Here is an 18,375-nt window from a genome sequence, read left to right on the forward strand (position 1 = left end):
AATAACCATAATTCTTTTAGAGTTTGATAAAATGATCAGGCAGGTATTTTCTTTAATCCTCTGAATTCTCGGTTACTAAATTGTATCGTTGAAATTATTCTTAATCGCGTAAATTTAATAAATAATCATATGGAAAACACTTTTCATTTGTTTTTTTACTTTCACGCCCAACTACTATACAATAATTACGTTGTTTCAGTATTTTGACGAGAAAACGCAGGAAACATCCGTTGTATCATTTTAGATAGATTGTATATTTTGTATCTGTAGAATTGAAATCAAAGCTATGTATATGTTGTCTCCATTCTTTTCTTATCGGATTGTTGATCCCAATGCGAATGCGTCACTTAAATTTTATAAAAGACAATTAAGAACATCAAAAATAAAGTGTGTAAAATATTTCACAGTGCAATATATTATGTAATTAATAATAATTATATATTTATGAAAAAATAATTACATCAGATTTAATAATAGCAATTGTTTTGAATGTACATAATATGAATAAATGATTACATCATAATAGTAATAATCACAATTGTTTTATTTCCCATTTGTTGCAACCCTAGCATATTTTCATGTAGCAGCAGAAGTACCTACACTGGCGGCGCGGCGGCATCGTGCGACATCAAAGGCATTGCCTTACTAGGTAAGTTTATAATGACTCATTTCTTTTATTATATAATTTACGTTTTACTTTTACAGAATCCGATTCAATGGATTATGAAGACGAGTCACACAACGCCATACGATAGTGATGATGAATGAACATTTCAATAAATGCATGCGTGTTTTTTTATGTTGTTTTGTAATTGTTAATTGTTTCTTAAATAAAGAAATAAACTAAATATTTAAATGATGATTTGTTATTTGCAACACAACTTTATATTTGAGATTCTTTACAAATGTATATTTAGTTTTGTATCATCAAATTTATAAATTTTATTCCATAGTTTTCAAAATTAAATGTAAATGACCATAAAAACATTAATAAAGTAAATCATTGATGTAAGGTCAGGGAACGTAATACATATATACATCTGACCATGTAGAAGCTAAGTCTTGTTGACTGCTGAAGTCTGTAAAGTTTTGTTGTCTGCTGAAGTCTGTACGCAATGAAAATGTCTGCCGTTTCGAAAATAAGTTTTTAAGACCCTAATAAATAAAATATATGAATGGCAGATCTGGTCAAATACTTTCAAAATTGTATTTTTTTCAGCACTTTCATAAGTGTCTGCCAGAATGTTATCCGCGTGATAATGGTCTGCCATTGTTATTTTCCGATAGTAATAATAATCTATTTTCAAATATCAAAATGGCAGACGTGGTCAAATGGTTTCAAAGTTCGCCAAAAATTTCCACCTGTCTTACCTAAGCGCGCGCCCCGTCCACCACTCTGGGCTTAGTGACTCCTCATCTCATGTATAGTAGGTATAGGGGAATCAACACACAAAAATCCAGGTCTGGTCAAATACATACAGGTAGCTTTGCGCTAGCTCTCTAGCTATTACTTCTTATGGAGAGAAAACGTAAACATGTACCACGGGCGAAGCCGGGGCGGACCGCTAGTAAATAATAAAATAATAAATAGTGTATTAGATTTGTTATTGTATCTTGTATACCTACGAATAATTATTCTTACGTCTTGTTGGGAAATGTTCAAATACCTACCTATTGAAATAATTTACTGTTACAAATCATTAGTGTTATTAGTTTTGAGTGAATAGGCATGGATCAGAAATTCAGAATATAATATGCTACTAACTACTCAAATACATACATGTTTACACAACAAACACCACTGACCTCTATAACTATAAGTTATAGAGGTCAGTGACCGTCAGTGACAAACACTATGGATACCTACGCTCGCGAATGCAAATTCGGTGATTTACTAATTATTGATACCTAGTCATTGAATTCGTTTTGAAATAGCCTGTACTTTGTAATTTTTAGTGTTATAGACATTTATAAAATGTGGTGCTCATTTTTTTGTAATAAATCATCCCGAACGCTATTGTATTTTCGTTGTTTTATTTCAAGTGAACACCTATACAATTTTGTCACGAGCCGCCTCTGGCCTCTGAGTGAAATAAACAAGTCAAATGATTTTTGTTCTAATTGTATTTTGGTAGTAGTTTGTTTAGAATTTACATTACCATTGTTTAATTTTTATTTTGTATTTGCAGTAAAATAAAAAGATGAAAAACTTCATTAGGTATATTGTACGACACCTCACTCTGAATCGCGCTAGCGAAATTTTTTCGTTACAGAGCACATATACAACTTTCGGACAATCTTCATTGAGGCCGGCCGGCAAATCGATATGTCGAGAAACTTCACTTATTCGATGGAGGTATTCTACCTTCCTTCCTCCACAGTTGTGGGACCCCGACGTGCATTGAACACGCAGCTTTCTGATACTAGTAGCTAAAATCAAAACCACAGATATGTCTGTGATCAAAACCATAATAATATTTTTACCTATTATTTTACTAAAAGTCGAGTGCATCGAAATCGTAAATATGTTTTTCACCTTCCTGGTTTTTTTTTCCATAGTAAATAGTGTTTTTGATTTGTTGTTGTATGAATAATTATTCTTACTTGTTGGTTATGAAATGTATTTTGAAATAATTTACTTTTACAAATCATTAGTGATATTAGTTTTGAGTGAAAATGCTTGGATCAGCATAATATCATATTTGCTACTTCAAATACATGTTTTGATAAAAAAAAAAACAATAGTGTAATGTAGGTAATAAAATAAAACTGCGTTTTATTGTAGGTAATCAATTTTGACATTATTTATTTCCCAAAATTACAATAAAATAGTTTACGCCAACAAATATAACTTTTATTTTTATAACAATCCTACTTCCTACTAATGCGAAAGTTTGTGAGGATGTGTATGTGTGTGTTTCACGCAAATACTACTGAACCGATTACAATGAAATTTAGCACACATATAGAACGTAACTTGGACACATTGAATAGGTTTTATCCCGGAAACCCCACGGGAACGGGAACTATACGGGTTTTTTTTTTGAAAATGCGGGCGGAAAGCTAATCGTTCATAATAATATAAACCGTAGCAGGTGGCGTTTTGAAGTTTTGTCTACCCATACAGAAAAATGAAAACCACAGGAGATTGCCCAAGTGACTATGGCACTTGGTATCGCAATCAAACTTATTGTGTCAAGATGAAATATAGCTCAATTTAAAGCTTGATGTTAGTACTTTTAGATATGATTAAAGTTTTTATGTAAATAAGCCGCAGTTCGCGACAATAAAAATAAAACAATAGTTTTATTCAACACTTCAAAAAACTACTTAATCGAGTTTAAACTAACGATGAACGTTAAGTTTTACATTTATTACATAGGTAATATTTTAATTTACAAGACAAATGTGAAAAGTAAATCGTAATTTAAACATTATTTCAAAATAACATCGAACAATGCGTCGAACACATTCATTTGACATTTCAAATAGAAACTATGACATATGACGTTTGCAAGAGAGATAGATATAGGTATGTGTCAAAACAAAACTTTTACTTTTATTTCTATTTATTCGGTATAATTACAACTTAATAGTGATAAATATGATCATTATAAATACAAATAGGAATTAACAATATCACGAACACGTGACACAACTAGTATTTTACCGATTCCATACGTAGTCATACATGTTTCAAAAGAAAAACTTTTACTTTTACTATTATTTCAATTTATCCGGTTTAATTAAGACTTAATATTGATACATATGATCATTATAAATACAAATAGGAATTAACAATATAACGAATACGTGGCACAACTAAAATTTTACCGATACCACCCGTGGTCATTCTCCTTTGTGGGTCATTTGTAACAGGATGGCGGTTCTACAGCGAAAAAAGAAAAATGATGGTCAGAACGCTGATACCGGATACCTTAAGATACTGTAATATAAAATATTACTAGATTAGATAAAATATTATAGGTAGTATCTTCACCGTGTGTGACGCGCTTTACATTCACGCCATCTAGAGTTAAATCTTTATCATTTTTGTATACGTCTGTGTGTGTAAACGACCCTGTATGCAATGACAGATGTTAAAACGCATAATTTTACCGAATTGGGTGGATTTTAAGGCAATGATATAACATATTTCAATAAAATATAATATTCAGTAACCGCCATGACTATTCCTAGGTTTGATGACTATTCCAATTACGCAAAAACTCAAATAAACTAGAAATGTAGAATTCAGCGCCATCTAGCGGGATATTGGCTGGGAACAGATCGTTGCAATCACCTTAAAATGTGTATGTACATTTTTAAAATGTCTATGGCAACCCTAAATTTACTGTCACAGTTCTTTAAGTAGCGCCGACTTTGCGTTCTTCAGTTTGTCGAGCCGCTTCGTGAGGTGACTGTTCTCTGTCTCCAATTCTTCCACGCGATTTAGAGCTTCTCTAGCCTGGAATCCGCAAAATTACAATTAGTGAGGGTACTTTTAGTTTTAAAGCAATTTTAAATAAATTATAGTTTTAATTTTTTGCCGATTCGACAACCCTATACTCAGTAGGGTACTTTTGGAGAAATTGTTGGAGGGTATTTACACATTTTTGTCGATTGAGAAAGTTAATAATTTAAGAGGTTGTAATATAGATATAGTTTGGAATATCTCAAAATTATTGGTGGTTATTTATCCATCGATTTATTTTGAAATTTGAAAGTACCCTCATTTATGATTACAATTAAATGACGGTACATCCAAAATTTTTATTCAATTGAGTTTAGAGTTTTAGAGATAAGCTTATAAACAGCTTTTTGCACGTTAATACATTTTTTAGCTCTATTGGGAGAAAAATTGTCTATATTACATAGTTAGGTTTTAAAATAGGACGTATACTTAATAGCTAAAATTATTCACCGGGCGGAAGTGTTACCAGCTTTAATAGTATAAATTTTTAAAGTATGTACAGTAAATTATTTTCTAAGAGAATTATTAATAAATTCAACGTTATTGCCATGCGTGTAAAATCGGCACGTTAAGTGGATGTCTATGTTTAACACATCGAGGGTCACACTAGGTTTCAAATAATACCGTTAACTATCACCGTTATTGATAACAGCCCAGAAATCAACCACTTCCTGAAAAATTAATGAAATTATATAAATTTTAAAATTAATAAGACGGTTGCTGTTGTAAAAATGAAGTATATTTTGTTGTGGCAACACCTAGGAAAAACACATTAACACGTAAGATTATTCGATGATCATTGATACGAAGATGACGTTTCATACCTATTCGCATTGCTTCGTTGTCTATGTCTGCTTTTTCTGAACTTACCATGTAGCTCACATGAGTGGTTGATATCCGGTATTCAGCATTGCAATCTGGCAACTAATATAGTATCAGTTGCTGTATGCACATTGCACGCGTCACACACCCCGCTTACGAACCACGCATTTTCACCAAAGACAATTATTCCCCCCCCCCCCGCGCTCCTCCACTACTTTTGCCATCTGTACGCCGCTAGCGCAGCCCTTTCACACGTAACACACTATGCTTATGCAACGCAGATTCTCCTCGTAGACGTGTTGCTCGTCCACTTGCCCCCGCAACCATTCTCCTCACGCGTACGTTACTAGTGCACCTTCCGCCTCCCCGCGCACCCCTCCACACGTCACATGTCCCAGGCCCCCGCAGCCCTGCTCCTTACTTCCACGTTACTAATGCACCCCCCCACGTCATACTTCCCCTCCCCCCGCAGCCCTCCTCACACGCACGTAGCTAGTGCCCCCCCCGCTCACCTCGCGCTGCAGCCGGCGCCGCTCCTGCTTGAGCTCCTGCTCGCGCTCGTCCTGCGCGTCGTGCGCTGCTCGGAGCCGCTGCAGCTGCGCCTCGAGCCGCGCCACGCCGCCGGCCGCCAGCGCCGCCTCGGCCTCCGCCCGCGCCGCCCGACCCTTCGCCTCCGACACGCACTTGCGCAGCGTCTCCACTGCGACACAAATACATACACGTTACAATAGACATAAAAGAAAGAAAAACGCAACGAAATGCGTATAAAAGAGAAAAACATTGGATGAGACGGGAAGAATTCCCACCGAAATAGTAAAAAAACAACGAATTCAACTATAATTAAACACTACATATTAGATAAGAAAGAAAAATTGGTTGTCTGTAAAGTCGGTTTACTAACGATAGTTGAACGTGACAACGTCCGATTGCGCTTCTTTGTCACTCGTTCCGCGCTCTCGCTTGGACTTCAAGCCTTACATGGAACGCCTCAGAGTGAGGTAACGCCGCATGAGTCATGTTTTTTCGTGCGTGCAGGCGGCTCCATCAAATTATAAGACGTTGTCACGTCAAAAAATGTGTGCTAGTGTACACACGTAAGAAGTGAAACTTTTTTATGACCTTATTTTTCAAAAAATAATTTACTATATGCAACTTTACAGAAATACGTCGAATCACGCGTGGTAGGGATAAGAAAAAGACGGCGCGTAATGGAAAAATGTCACGCGTAACGAAAAAATGTTACACTACATTTTTTTCCAACCCCGATAAAGAAGTTTCACTTCAAATACGCATTCGGAAATGCAATACTATAAAAGAGAGAAACATTGGACGAGACAGGAGGAATTCCCACCGAAATAGTACAAAAAGAAAGAATTAAACTATCATTAAACACTACATATTACATAAGAAAGAAAAAAGAGGAAAACACTTAGTTGGGCACGATAAAAAAAAATCAACGAGACAAAGTGCTACCAAAATAGACAACATAAAACTCCACTAAAATTAAACACTACAGGTTTGTGAGCAGGCGCTGGTTTTGGTGAAATAAAAGCCCACACAAAAACTTTTAATGAACTGTATTTGTTATAATTAATTTTTTAAGGCTTAGTTAACGTGTGCAACGGTGCACGTCTTATGCGAGCCTGACCTCTGATCATTATTTCTCTTTCACTCTCTTATGTTTTATACAATGTAAGAAAAGAAGGAAAAGGGAGAAAAATACTTATTCGAAAACACAATGTGATACACAATAGATAGCGACAATGAACTAAACTGAAATTAACACTATATTTTAGACGAGAAAAATAAGAGACGAAACAATGTAACACGAAAATAGACAACAACAAAAAATGCAAATAAAGCAACATTACTTTCGAACATACAAATATCTGATAATTAACAAATCCTCACCTTCATTCTCATAGTCCTGGTCGTGATGTGATGCGACTCCATTCTGTCGAGCCGCTCGTTCCTCGTTCAGTTGTAGTTTGAGTTTGCGCACTTCTGATTCTAGTGCTTGCTTCGAATTAACCAGATTCTGCAACCGGACGTCTGGAATAACAAATAAATTCATTAGTTAAAATTTGACAAAAAAAAGTATTTACTATTTACCAAGTTGTTTTTTTAGAAATCGACATATTTCAGCAAGGCGTTTGATTTACTGGACCTCGTTATTTTTCTCAGAAAATTCTGTGATATAGATATCCATGTGTTTTTATTATAATGGTGTGTATCCTATATCAACAATGAAGCTTAAATGGTTAAAACTGGCAAGTATATTTCTAGAGATAATTCGATATCAACGGGAGTTCCACAAGGGTCTTATTTGAGACCAACGTTTTTAATTTTCTTTGTGAATGATTTAGTTTAAAAGGCTTAGCTTTAAAACATGTTAAATGTGATGTAGATTATTCAAAAAAAAAATACAAAACTTTGCTACGATTACGTTTTTCGGTTTTCGGAATATAATGACATTGCTCTTCAAGAACATTTTCAATTTGAAGAGTACATTTCCTCGTACAATACGCCACCACCTTTAGACGTGACAACGTCTTATAATTCGATAGAGCCGGCTGCACGCACGAAAAAACCTGACTCATGCGGCGTTACCTCGCTCTGAGGCGTTCCATGTAAGGCTTGAAGTGCAAGCGAGAGCGCGGAACGAGCGACCAAGCACAATCGGACGTTGTCACGTTCAACTATCGTCAGTAAACCGACTTTACAGACAACCAATTTTTTTTGTATTAATTTACTCACCGAGCGTCCCCTCCCCGCCGTCCTCCAGCAGCGCCTGCGACTGGTGCGACACGAGCGCGAGTGCCGGCATCCCCCCTCCCACCCCGCTCCCCCCGCTCGGTGCCGCAGTGTCCCCCGCGTCCACAAACGCGTAGCCCGCGTCATTAGCGGCCGCGTCACGCGCTCGCACCGCGTCACGCGCCGCGCCCAGTTCGCGTTCGAGTGCCGCGTGCTCGCGCTTCAGCCGCTCGTGTGAGGAGCACTTCTCTTTGTGTTCACGCTGAGGAATGATAACAGAATGTACGTGATGAATTCGCTTCATATCAGGTGCAAAAAATTAAAATCAAACATAAAAAAAGTGTAAAATAATCAGTTAAATTAGTGGGTACAAAAAATTGTTTTACTTCAAAATAATCCGTGAAAATAATAATTGTCAATGCATTCCAAGAAAACATGTTATTCTACTTTATTAAAATTTAAAACCAAGAAAAAGAACACACTACTTGTACAGCTATGGTGTTCCACAAGGTAGCACACTTAGACCACTTTTACAAATTCGCTTATTCATAATACAAAATACACTTCGTCACCTGTAGTTGAGCGTATTCTTCCTGTAATTCCTCTATCCTATCCTTGAGCAGCTCCAACTGGTAGCCGAGCGCCGCCTTGTCGTTGTCCAACTGGGCATTCAATATCATCGCTTTGCGGAACTTCTCTTCTACTTCTTTTAATTCGTGCTGAAATTATCAAATTATCAACATTATGCAATGTTTGTGGAAATGACACACGTGAAAGAAAGTTAAACCTTACTAAATCAAAACGACAAGTATTTCGATTGGTGAAGCAACAAATCAGCCTAAATAATCCTTACGGCAAATATGTTTCCCAATAGTGGAATTAAATCGAGCAGCAAAGAATCTTTTAAAGAATGTAGGCAAAATATATTTACCCTCAAATCCTTAATACTGAGCACTTCATCAGAATCCTCTGAACTCCGTCTGGGCGAGTGCAGACCGCCCGGGCTTAACGCAGCTAACCTGGTTCCACCTCGACGACCCACAGTCTCTGAAATAAGTTGAAAATCTTTATATTTATTTAAAAATCTTAGATCTATAAGATCTATTGTTCTTATAATTGTCTTTCAATGACAATTAACTGATCATTATTATAAAGATAAAAATCGATTTACAAATTTTATAACCACGCTTAGGAATTGTTTTTATGCACGTATAGAAGGTAAACAAGCCGACAACTGGTTAACATGTTACCAATATTAAATTACGCAATGTAAATAGGAATGAAAGGAGATATTGCTGGCTTCAGATCCCTTACGTATTGTAAGAAATATGGATAAATACTCAATAAAACGGTAAATATGCCAATTGTACCTGAATAATTGTTAAATTCAATATCCAACATAATCGGTATCCATTTAAGAGTGTTATTTAAAAGTACTCTGCTTTGTATTGCATTATCAAAGTGTTTATATTTTGAATTCAATTCAAATTATACGATTGAATAAACATTCCCAGAAATCATTGCAAAACATGCAATAACACTTGCAGTTCAGAAAATAAATAATATTGCCAATGTATCGCAAATTGAAAACGATCGCTGTAATAATAAATTCGCGAATAATTTGTGCAAACCAGTTTTGCAATGCAAAGCTGTAAATCTATAAATTGCAACAAAAGTAAACAAACTTCGCATAATTAATCATAAATTTTGACACAATGATTACAAATTTCGTCATTTCGCGCGACGACATTCAGCAATTTGCATCAAATACCAAACGTCTCAGAAACGAGTTTCTATAATGTTATCTATGCAATATAAAACTCATTATGAATTTAATTAGTTATTTAGCAACCGACAAGCAAAATTATTCACAAGTAGATAATAATTTTAAATTGCTATTTCACGTTAAATAAGCATAACATAATAAGACGTGCTTATTTCGACGTTGTGAATTCAAACTTGTCTTTTCAGACGTAGAAATTGATAATAGTTTTATCGAAATTTTAATACAGATTCATTTCCATATCCAGGCTTTTTCTCTCTTAATATCTCATTCTAAGTCCAAACATTCTTATAGTTCAAGCATAATATTCTACTTGATCTTCGATATCGAAGATGTCTCTACGTAACATGGTTCTTACTAACAAATGACAATAATTATAGCTTTGGTACAACATTCAGCACGAGCTTCGATAAAAATGAAATTCCGTAGGTCCGATTAATTAACCTTATTATAAGCATCAAGTTAAAAAACTCTACATCATCCCCAAAGACAACATCTTTATCATCAGTCCTGCCATGATCAGCAACAATTACTCCCATACGTATAACCCTAATATGTTCAGTAACCCACCTGCATACATATCGTAAGCCTTGTCGGCATGGTCCTCCTGTTCCCTCTGCTGCCGTTCCAGTTCACGCATGCGGATCTCGCGCGCCTCAGCCCGGGCAGCCCGCCGCGCAGCTAGCCGCTGCTCAGCCTGGAAAAAATGGAAACCTTAATGCAATGGTATACGATTTAGAAAATGCGATATTTTAATGTTATAGACACGCTTGTATATGCTCAAAATGGCAATACGAAAGTCAGGTAATTTCCCGATTCGAGCGAGCGAAATGTAAACGTTGCAGTTTATAAAATACAACATTGTTTTGTAAAGAATTAAGCTGTTTTTCATTATACCTGAGCTATTTGACGCTCAAATAATCGAAAGCATAAGTCAATTACTAAATTTTTATTTCAGATGCATTTATGATGCTGTCGATTTGAACTGATCAAAACAAACTCAGATAAATGATGGAATGTGAAGAATGAGACTTAATAAAGAGTTATAAAAACATCACTAACTTAATAAAAATACTGTATAAGTTTTCAAACACAGAATGAATTATCAGAAAAATATTCATGATGAGATGACTCATAAGGTCGCTCTAATACTTGAACTTTAAAATATTTGGTAGAACTGGTCACATAGTTTTATTTTTATTAATACCTAAAATAGCTTCTTATGTACGTAATATTTTCTCGAAAGGAGGCTAGCACAACGCTATTGCTTCACGATATGCAACAGTGCGGTTATAATGCAGCAGCTACCTTATGAGATTGTGATTTCTTAATATAATATCTGATAATATATTTTATACCTATCTAATTATCTATCTTTGGAACCAACAAATTCAAAGCAAAGGTTATTTCATTAAAGAAACTTCATTATACGAGATCGATCATCTCTAATAACTGCCTTCTTTGTGGCCAATATATTTTTAAGATGATAAGATTTCACATAATGTTAAACCATTCATGTTGTTTACAGTAAAATATTAACATAACCTAACAGTAACTATATGAAAATCAAACTATTGATAAAACTACTGTAAAGTAAAGGAACATTTGAAACAGGGAATAAGGGAAACATTTACGTCGTTATCGCACCAATACCTTTTTCTGCAATCTTTCTGTCAATAAATTTTGTGAGTTTAATCTGAACATGTCCTTGTGAGCTATTATTAACTGCTAAACTCCATAACATTGCAGGTACGCAGTTAGGTGGGCGTTCGCGACCCATTGATTAATAACAAAGAGGGGAGCCACCCAGTCTAGACGCTCTTGTATTTAGCGACACTTCATTATTTGGGAGTGTTTGTGAAAAATACTGTAATAAAGTTTCAGGTCACGTAACCAGTAATAGCTTTTTATCATTACTAGATTACAGTTATCTTTAAATATGACGAAAGTATAGGACAGAATATAGTGCTATTCAAACTCTGGTTGTTAATTGTAAACGAATTGTTTGATAAAAAAAAAAACAAATTATAAGAATCGATTAAAGCAGTTTTTTTTTTTAATTAAGAGTTAAATGATACAAAAAAAAACAATAAAACACTTCTCGATAAAAAGCAAGTACATCGCGTGACAAATGTCAATCAACTAACTATAAATCAATCAAGAAGCGAAGAGGCAAGAATTTACAACGAAAACAAGTTGTAAAATGTTATCTCGTGTTTTGGAACAATAACCTGACGTGATAACACAAATGCATTTTAAAATTCCAACCCTATGGTCGACTGTGAATGAACTATAGATAAATTTGAAGAAGCCTTCGAAATTGTGAGCATTCCGAAATCGATGCTATAACAACGGTAGAAAATAATAGAATACAATTTGCTACAAAGTTACTTGTGAAATTTAATAACAACCTCCTGAGCAAAGAACATATAATAAGTAATGCATTCCTGAGTTAATAAGGTGACCGCGGCCAGACACCGTGGAGACTAGTCAACTGTATACATGAAACTATGCACGAAGGACCTAATACATTTCTCTATTTAACTCTCTCTTATTCCTTTGGAGAGGTATATCTGTTACGACTGGATAAGACAATAATTGATCTCAAACTTTTGAATTTCGGTTCTATGAACACTGAAAACTATCGGTGGTTCTATGTAATTGATATTGCAACTTGGAGGCACATCTTCTTCTATTTTGGAACGACAATGTTTTTAATAACGACCATTAGTTCAAACAAGGCTTCTTGTGTAGTAAGAAAACTTTGTACCCCTTGAGGTACCACCTCTTTATTACTAAGGTACGGCATTTAGTAACCGACAATTGATTAAGCTGCAAGAAGCCAACAAAAACTTATTACGTCACTTCAAAAACTAATCCGCTCTGCGTCACTTCTTTCTACGAACACTTAGGACCCGTTAGTCGTCTATTTAATAAGGTGGTTGATCCTTATGCGAGTAGAGACCACTACCATACATGACGCGGGTAATGAGGTTTCCGAAATGGTAGTAGACAGTTAGATATACATTTCGTAATCCTTTACAGATAGGAAGAACGTTTTTAAAACAAAAACAAGTAATATCTGGCGATACTGTTCATTGGGCAACATTTGGGCATCATTGTGACCAAACGTAATTTCTTACTTTTGATCTTCTTTTAGCTCAAATCTCATAAGCGTTGATGTGAGCGTGATGTTTAATTGTCTCTACCTTTCTAGAAGATTGGAAATTTGTATATATGTATATTATATATTTTATTACATAAAAGTCACATTTCTCCAGACTTAGGTTATGTCTATATAAGCAAACCAATATAATCGTATCGAGAAAACTGCGTATAAATTTTAGTCTGTTTTGGAAAATCATATCGTGAGAATAGATACAGTAAAACAGATGTTGTTTTTACCATTCGACAGACTAAATCTAAAACCTGAAATCCATATTTACAAACTCGTCGTTCTATTGCTAACCGTAAAAGTCAATTAATAAATGGAAATTAAATAAAAGCAAAGACTTAGATAATCGCGGGCTCGATTTATGACACCAATAAATTTAAAAGTTAGTATCGCAACTATTGCGTTTATGTCAAAACATTTTCTTTAACGGTAGAATTAATATCATATATATTGGAGTCAAAGCCAGCTGTCGAAGAACATAGACATGAATAATTTATAAGTACCGATATATATAAAGCGGTGTAAAAACGCTAATCCATACAATTAGAAATTTAACACATACCTACATAGTAATTAGCACGTAAGTTTATATAAATGTTAATTCTAACGAAACTCGTTCCCGAATACTTTACTACTGTTTATATTTTGTATAGGTATATTGAGCATAAATTCGTGAACAATCTTAGAAACTTTGTACTAAAACTCTAGAATTGGTAAACATAATACCCATACCTATAGCTTATTTATTAAGTAGGTAAATGAGTTATTATTTTAAAAAGCGGTACTTCATATATAAAATATAAATAACCAGGTATTTAAAATTAAAATTAAAGGTAAAACTTGTAAACGACGCTTATCACAAACATTGTAACATTCGTGAAGGTTTAGAACCAACATCCTCTGGTGCACTGGTCCGTCAAAAACCATACGTTACTTATCATCTACACGTACAAAATTAACTTTTACATATATTAAAAACTGTACTAAAATAACTGCCGAGATAACCTCACCATCAACATATTTTAAATGCAGTGGTAGCTCAGCGATGAGAACTTTAAATGGATAAGTCGGTTGTTCGAGAGCAGGCGATCGCGCAGGAAATAAATTGATTTTTTAATTTATCTGCGCATATTTATAACATCACCCCCACTTGAAAGCAAACTTTCAAACCAACATGTGAAAGAATCAAAAGTTCGACTACATGTGACTTTTGCCAACCCGCACTTGGCCAGCGTGGTTGATCGGCTTGATCCTTTACATGAGGCCCGTGTCCCAGCAGCGGGGACGCAATAGGCTGATGATTCAATAACTAATTAATTTGTTATGATTTCGAGAAAAAAAAGACTAACAAAAAAAAAAGAATTACAGCTGCACGGAATCTATCAATAGTTTCCAAATACTAAATGACACATGTATATCAGTAGACAGTACCTATTGTATACATCGGAATGTTAGAAATGTGTAAATATTTATAACACGAAGATATTGCCCTACTTCTGGTCAGATTATTCAAATGCTTTAAATAAATAACGCCGCCGCAGGACTCTTTTCATAACTTATCATTTAAATTATTTTCTTTCTGTGATGGTATTTAAATCATTTATCATAAAAATTGCTTAATTTGAAAAAATCAAAATAGAGTGAATTTTATATACTTAAGCTGAAAACCACTCACGAACTCTATTAATTCACTTTATCTCTTTTAAAACTTATGGTTTTTAAATTACGCATAAGAAGGTATCTTCCAACAAAATCTCTTGTACTTAGGTGGTATGGGCATTTATACTACAGGGTGAAATTGCAGAAAATTTTGTTGTCTGGAAAAACTCTATTCTTCGACCATATTGACGATCCTAAAGTATAAACAAAGACGTTGTCACGTTCCTTATAACCACAAATAATTACATATGATATGGATGATGTGGAAGGTGGAATAACATACATACTTTATTCATATAAGTCATGACAATATTATGTCATTGTGTACAGAGTTATTCACGCTGATAAATTGTAATCGCACTATTTCAAGAACACGTCCGGTTATTTGCTACAAAACATCGTTTAATTAATTAATCGTAATGCTTGATGATTTTGTTGATACATCCGAATAAATATACTCCTCTGTCAGTCATTTTAGCAAGGTAAACATTGCCAACATTATCCGCATCTAAATAAAACCAAAATTCAACGTAAAATAATATAGTTGCAATAATTGAGCAAAATTCTTAAGGTCCATTCCATCAGCCAAGTACGGAACCTTTTGCGCTCAAGTGTATTCGCACTTGACCTATTTAATTAGTATCAAGTCACATGATAATTGGCTTACCGACGTTCGACACTATCTTGGTCAAACGTCAGTGCAATATTTACTAGTACCTACAGCTAATTTGCCATTCATTCCCAGATCTACCTTTGTATTAGTAACAGTATGATAGTATGGACTTTATTTTTAAATTATAAAACATACTCACATACAATAATACGAGTTCAGCAGCTAACCGAACGATACTCTCCACGGACGACATATCAAATGGTACCACCAAGGTCGCGTGTAATTATAAACCAACACAAGTGTTTCAGCAGACCCCACATGTGCACTGGCAACAACCTACTAACATTTGGTCACCGACTTTAAATTTTATAATATAAAAGTTATACACAAATCTCATGTGTTGAACAGGTACTAATTTTAAGTACGATAAAATTTATTCTATTCTAACATGACCACCGTGACTACTGTTTTCGTCGTATCGAAATACCACCTTCACGGTCACAACTCAATGACCTATACATAAATATTTTATGAAAAGACAAATTTAAAATACACTTTTAAACAGTCATTCACATCGATTTATGATATTGATATTAAATTTTTCGCGACTTATTCACTGGTCAAGCCCACACGAAGCCGCTGATGTCACCACGCACGTAAGGTTCTATGGCACTCATAGAATAAACAATAGATCACGCCGGCTATTATGCAAATAGACGCAAAAGATACCCAACAGTTCGGCACTCTAAATATCTCCTCCCCATCGCACCTGTATTTGTCACGTATTCAAACTTAGCACTGACACCGTGACATTTGCATTACTGAGCTACGAATAATGCTCCTAACCTCGATAACTAAAGTTCACTTTGCTATATTTTAAATGGTCTTACGTAAAGCGACCATACCTGCTCATGAGTAACGCAAACAATCGCCCGAGACAATTTTACTACAGTGGCCTTTAGTAACGTCATACGTGATGAAAAACGATAAGATAATGCCGTGAATAATTTGCATTGACAACACTCGATAGCAGGACCGCACTAATTAATATTCGAGGAAAGGTTTATTTTCGGTGACTAATCGTACATTCCAAAATAAAGACGTGTATGGTCATCTCAATGACAACATTTATTGCACATAAAAATGTTAATAAGGCATGCAATAGACGGCTTAGGGTCGGAATTCCTTATAAGAAAAATACGTACATGATTGTGTTGGTCTCCAAGGATACCAATTATTGGGTTATCATCGACGTCGGAATCCTTACGTCCATCAACTGTTTCCACATCACCATTTTGCACATTACCATTCGTCTCACAATTTTCCACGCTACTTACACCATTCAAACCGTTAATAATGTTTTCGTTACAGTCATTTTCACTATTTAGAGTTGTGTTGATTGTTTCGTTGATAGGTATACTAGAAGACTCTGTTTCATCTTTCCTTTCAACGAATTCATCTTCGGAATCGCCAAAATCAGCGTCTGTGAACGCATCTCCACTCTCATCATCAGTGTTTTCAGGTGTAGCCATTTCGGTTCTGTTGCCCATACTGCGATTGTGTCACTTATTGTCTATTATTCGAAGAAAATAAACAAATCTTGGCACTTTGTTTTCACATTCCCAGCTACAATCAACAATCACGTCGCAGTCCCATATGAGCCACTTGAATAGAAAGGATGAACGCAATTTGTGCGCGATTTTCTTGATGCACTTCGTATTGGACACGATAATACACAAGTTTATTTCGTTATCTTATCAAAAATCCACTTTATTCTTGTATCAGCTCTCGATATGTTTCCATTGTTCGTTTAAAACGATAAGCCGTTACCCAGATATCACAATTGAACTGTTTTGTTTATGCAGTTTTATTATTTATCAACAAACTTTTTTTTAAATTATTTTATTCTCTTCCACGTCTATAGTTTTTTATTAAACTGTTCTACAAATCCGGTATCTTTAACCACTAATTAATAAACTAATATACGTAACGTTGATTTCAAGGGCGTTATTTTTTTTATTATTTTAAAGTCGCGTACACACGTGCTACGACCCCGCTGTCGCCGCAGGACTGGTGCGCTCCATCGCTAAACCGCGACTATCACTTTCGTAATCAAACCGTCGCAAAGTATTATTGTGGAAGGTTTAGACTTTAGAGGACACGAGGGGTGTATCCAATTATCATCAGGTTACCGTTTTGCGAATTAAACCGGATTATAATTTTAAGCTCGTTAGTTAATTATTTTGTTGTCAGCCGTTATTATTATATTGTGCCTTCATAAATATCATTAATATTCAATAGAACTAATATAACGCTATAGAAAATAAAAAAATGTAGAGTAAAAAATACTGGAATGATTAAAACTATGTTATTATTTAAGCCTCGAAAATCTAAACAATAATGTATTAGATCATCGATGAAATAAAAATTACTTTATCATAGAACTGAAGATGGCCTCATAGAACTATCTTGTGAGATAACCAATTGATAAGTTATCACGACAAATATTAACAAACACATAAAAAGACTACTCACACAATGTCGTAGGTTTATTTATATTGTAGTGAAAAAGTACAACCTTTCCAACAGAAAAAAAATTATTAAGTTCGACTCAACATTTTCATTCGTTTGTGAAAATCGATGAAATAAACGTCATCTAGAGAATGATTTTGTTGTAAGTACTTAAAACTACCATCAACACAATACAAACATTCATCTCCTACCAACCAATTAATGATTGTATGAACTATTTTGTACCAGAAATATGCATTATAATGAAACCGAGCGGAAACATCTAGTTGTATTAAAGATTGATGATGTCAACCGGTATCTGTTGCATTTTCGTATAGCCAATGCACTGATGAATAGTACACACTTTTATGTGACAAACTACAGCAATTTGATACTAATAAAAAACCGTAGTTAGCTAGAAACTAAAATATTGTAGTCGCTCAACTTGGCTGCGCCTGAGTTGATCGGCAGTAAAAACAAAATCAAATAACCTGTATCGACGAAAGTAACACTAATGGAAGTGAATTAGAAAATTGACTATTGTACGGTACGATAAATTTATTGCAGCTAGAGTGGATTTGTAT

The 18,375-nt window shown here is 34.8% G+C and overlaps 1 protein-coding gene across 1 annotated transcript in view; it reads right to left on the minus strand.

The window, feature by feature from the left end:
* Positions 1-18,375, minus strand: part of LOC149485600 (leucine-rich repeat flightless-interacting protein 2-like) — a 34,716-nt gene that overhangs the window by 7,132 nt on the left and 9,209 nt on the right. Inside the window, exons 2-8 of the mRNA XM_089698853.1 lie at positions 10,404-10,530; positions 8,982-9,097; positions 8,623-8,769; positions 8,054-8,312; positions 7,208-7,348; positions 5,809-5,996; positions 4,305-4,468 (exon numbers count right to left, since the gene is read on the minus strand). Coding sequence (XP_089554979.1) covers positions 4,358-4,468; positions 5,809-5,996; positions 7,208-7,348; positions 8,054-8,312; positions 8,623-8,769; positions 8,982-9,097; positions 10,404-10,530 — 1,089 coding nt within the window. The 3' untranslated portion in view covers positions 4,305-4,357. The remainder of the gene's footprint in view (positions 1-4,304; positions 4,469-5,808; positions 5,997-7,207; positions 7,349-8,053; positions 8,313-8,622; positions 8,770-8,981; positions 9,098-10,403; positions 10,531-18,375) is intronic.

This window comes from Colias philodice, chromosome 9 (assembly GCF_061535455.1).
Source record: "Colias philodice isolate Cphi_HAF_F1 chromosome 9, ilColPhil1 Martin Lab GWU primary, whole genome shotgun sequence".
Taxonomy (NCBI): domain Eukaryota; kingdom Metazoa; phylum Arthropoda; class Insecta; order Lepidoptera; family Pieridae; genus Colias; species Colias philodice.